General features: G+C 46.5%; 1 protein-coding gene across 1 annotated transcript in view; it reads right to left on the bottom strand.

Moving 5' to 3' along the window:
• Window positions 1–486, bottom strand: part of EMH_0017090 (zinc finger (C3HC4 RING finger) protein, putative) — a gene marked incomplete at both ends in the record, with an annotated part of 3,574 nt that overhangs the window by 2,395 nt on the left and 693 nt on the right. The window contains one exon of the mRNA XM_013500804.1: window positions 202–309. Within this exon, the coding sequence (XP_013356258.1) occupies window positions 202–309 (108 nt within the window). The remainder of the gene's footprint in view (window positions 1–201; window positions 310–486) is intronic.

A 486-nucleotide genomic window follows, 5' to 3' on the forward strand; every position in this document is an offset into this window, starting at 1 on the left:
CCCCCCCCCGCAAAAGCTCTGATCTTACCAGCATATCAATAGGTGCAACCCTAAACCCTAAACCCTAAACCCTAGAGCAGAAAGCTCGAAGGCCCCAGTATAAAGGGCTGAGGAGCGGTGTATGAAAGCGGCTCGGTAGAAAACAAGGGTTTAGAAGGGTTTAGAAGGGTTTAGGGTTTAGGGTTTAGGGTTTAGGCTAACCACTGCAGGGCTTTGTTGCACTCGCAGTGGCTCCAATTGAAAGACAAATAAGCGACGGTAGGAGCCGAGATAAGAAACCCTGATATAGTCCCGAACAGCATCACTATCCTGCACCACAAACCCTAAACCCTAAACCCTAAACCCTAAACCCTAGAACTTGGCTTTTGTGTGTGTATATGTGTATGTGTGTGTGTGTGTATACAAACCGTATGTGCGTGTATTGATTACAGTTGGTTGGTTCAGAAATTAGGGTTTAGGGTTTAGGGTTTCTGCTGGTTTCTCTTC

This window comes from Eimeria mitis, genomic scaffold (assembly GCF_000499745.2).
Source record: "Eimeria mitis Houghton genomic scaffold, Emh_scaff589, whole genome shotgun sequence".
In the NCBI taxonomy this organism is placed as follows: domain Eukaryota; phylum Apicomplexa; class Conoidasida; order Eucoccidiorida; family Eimeriidae; genus Eimeria; species Eimeria mitis.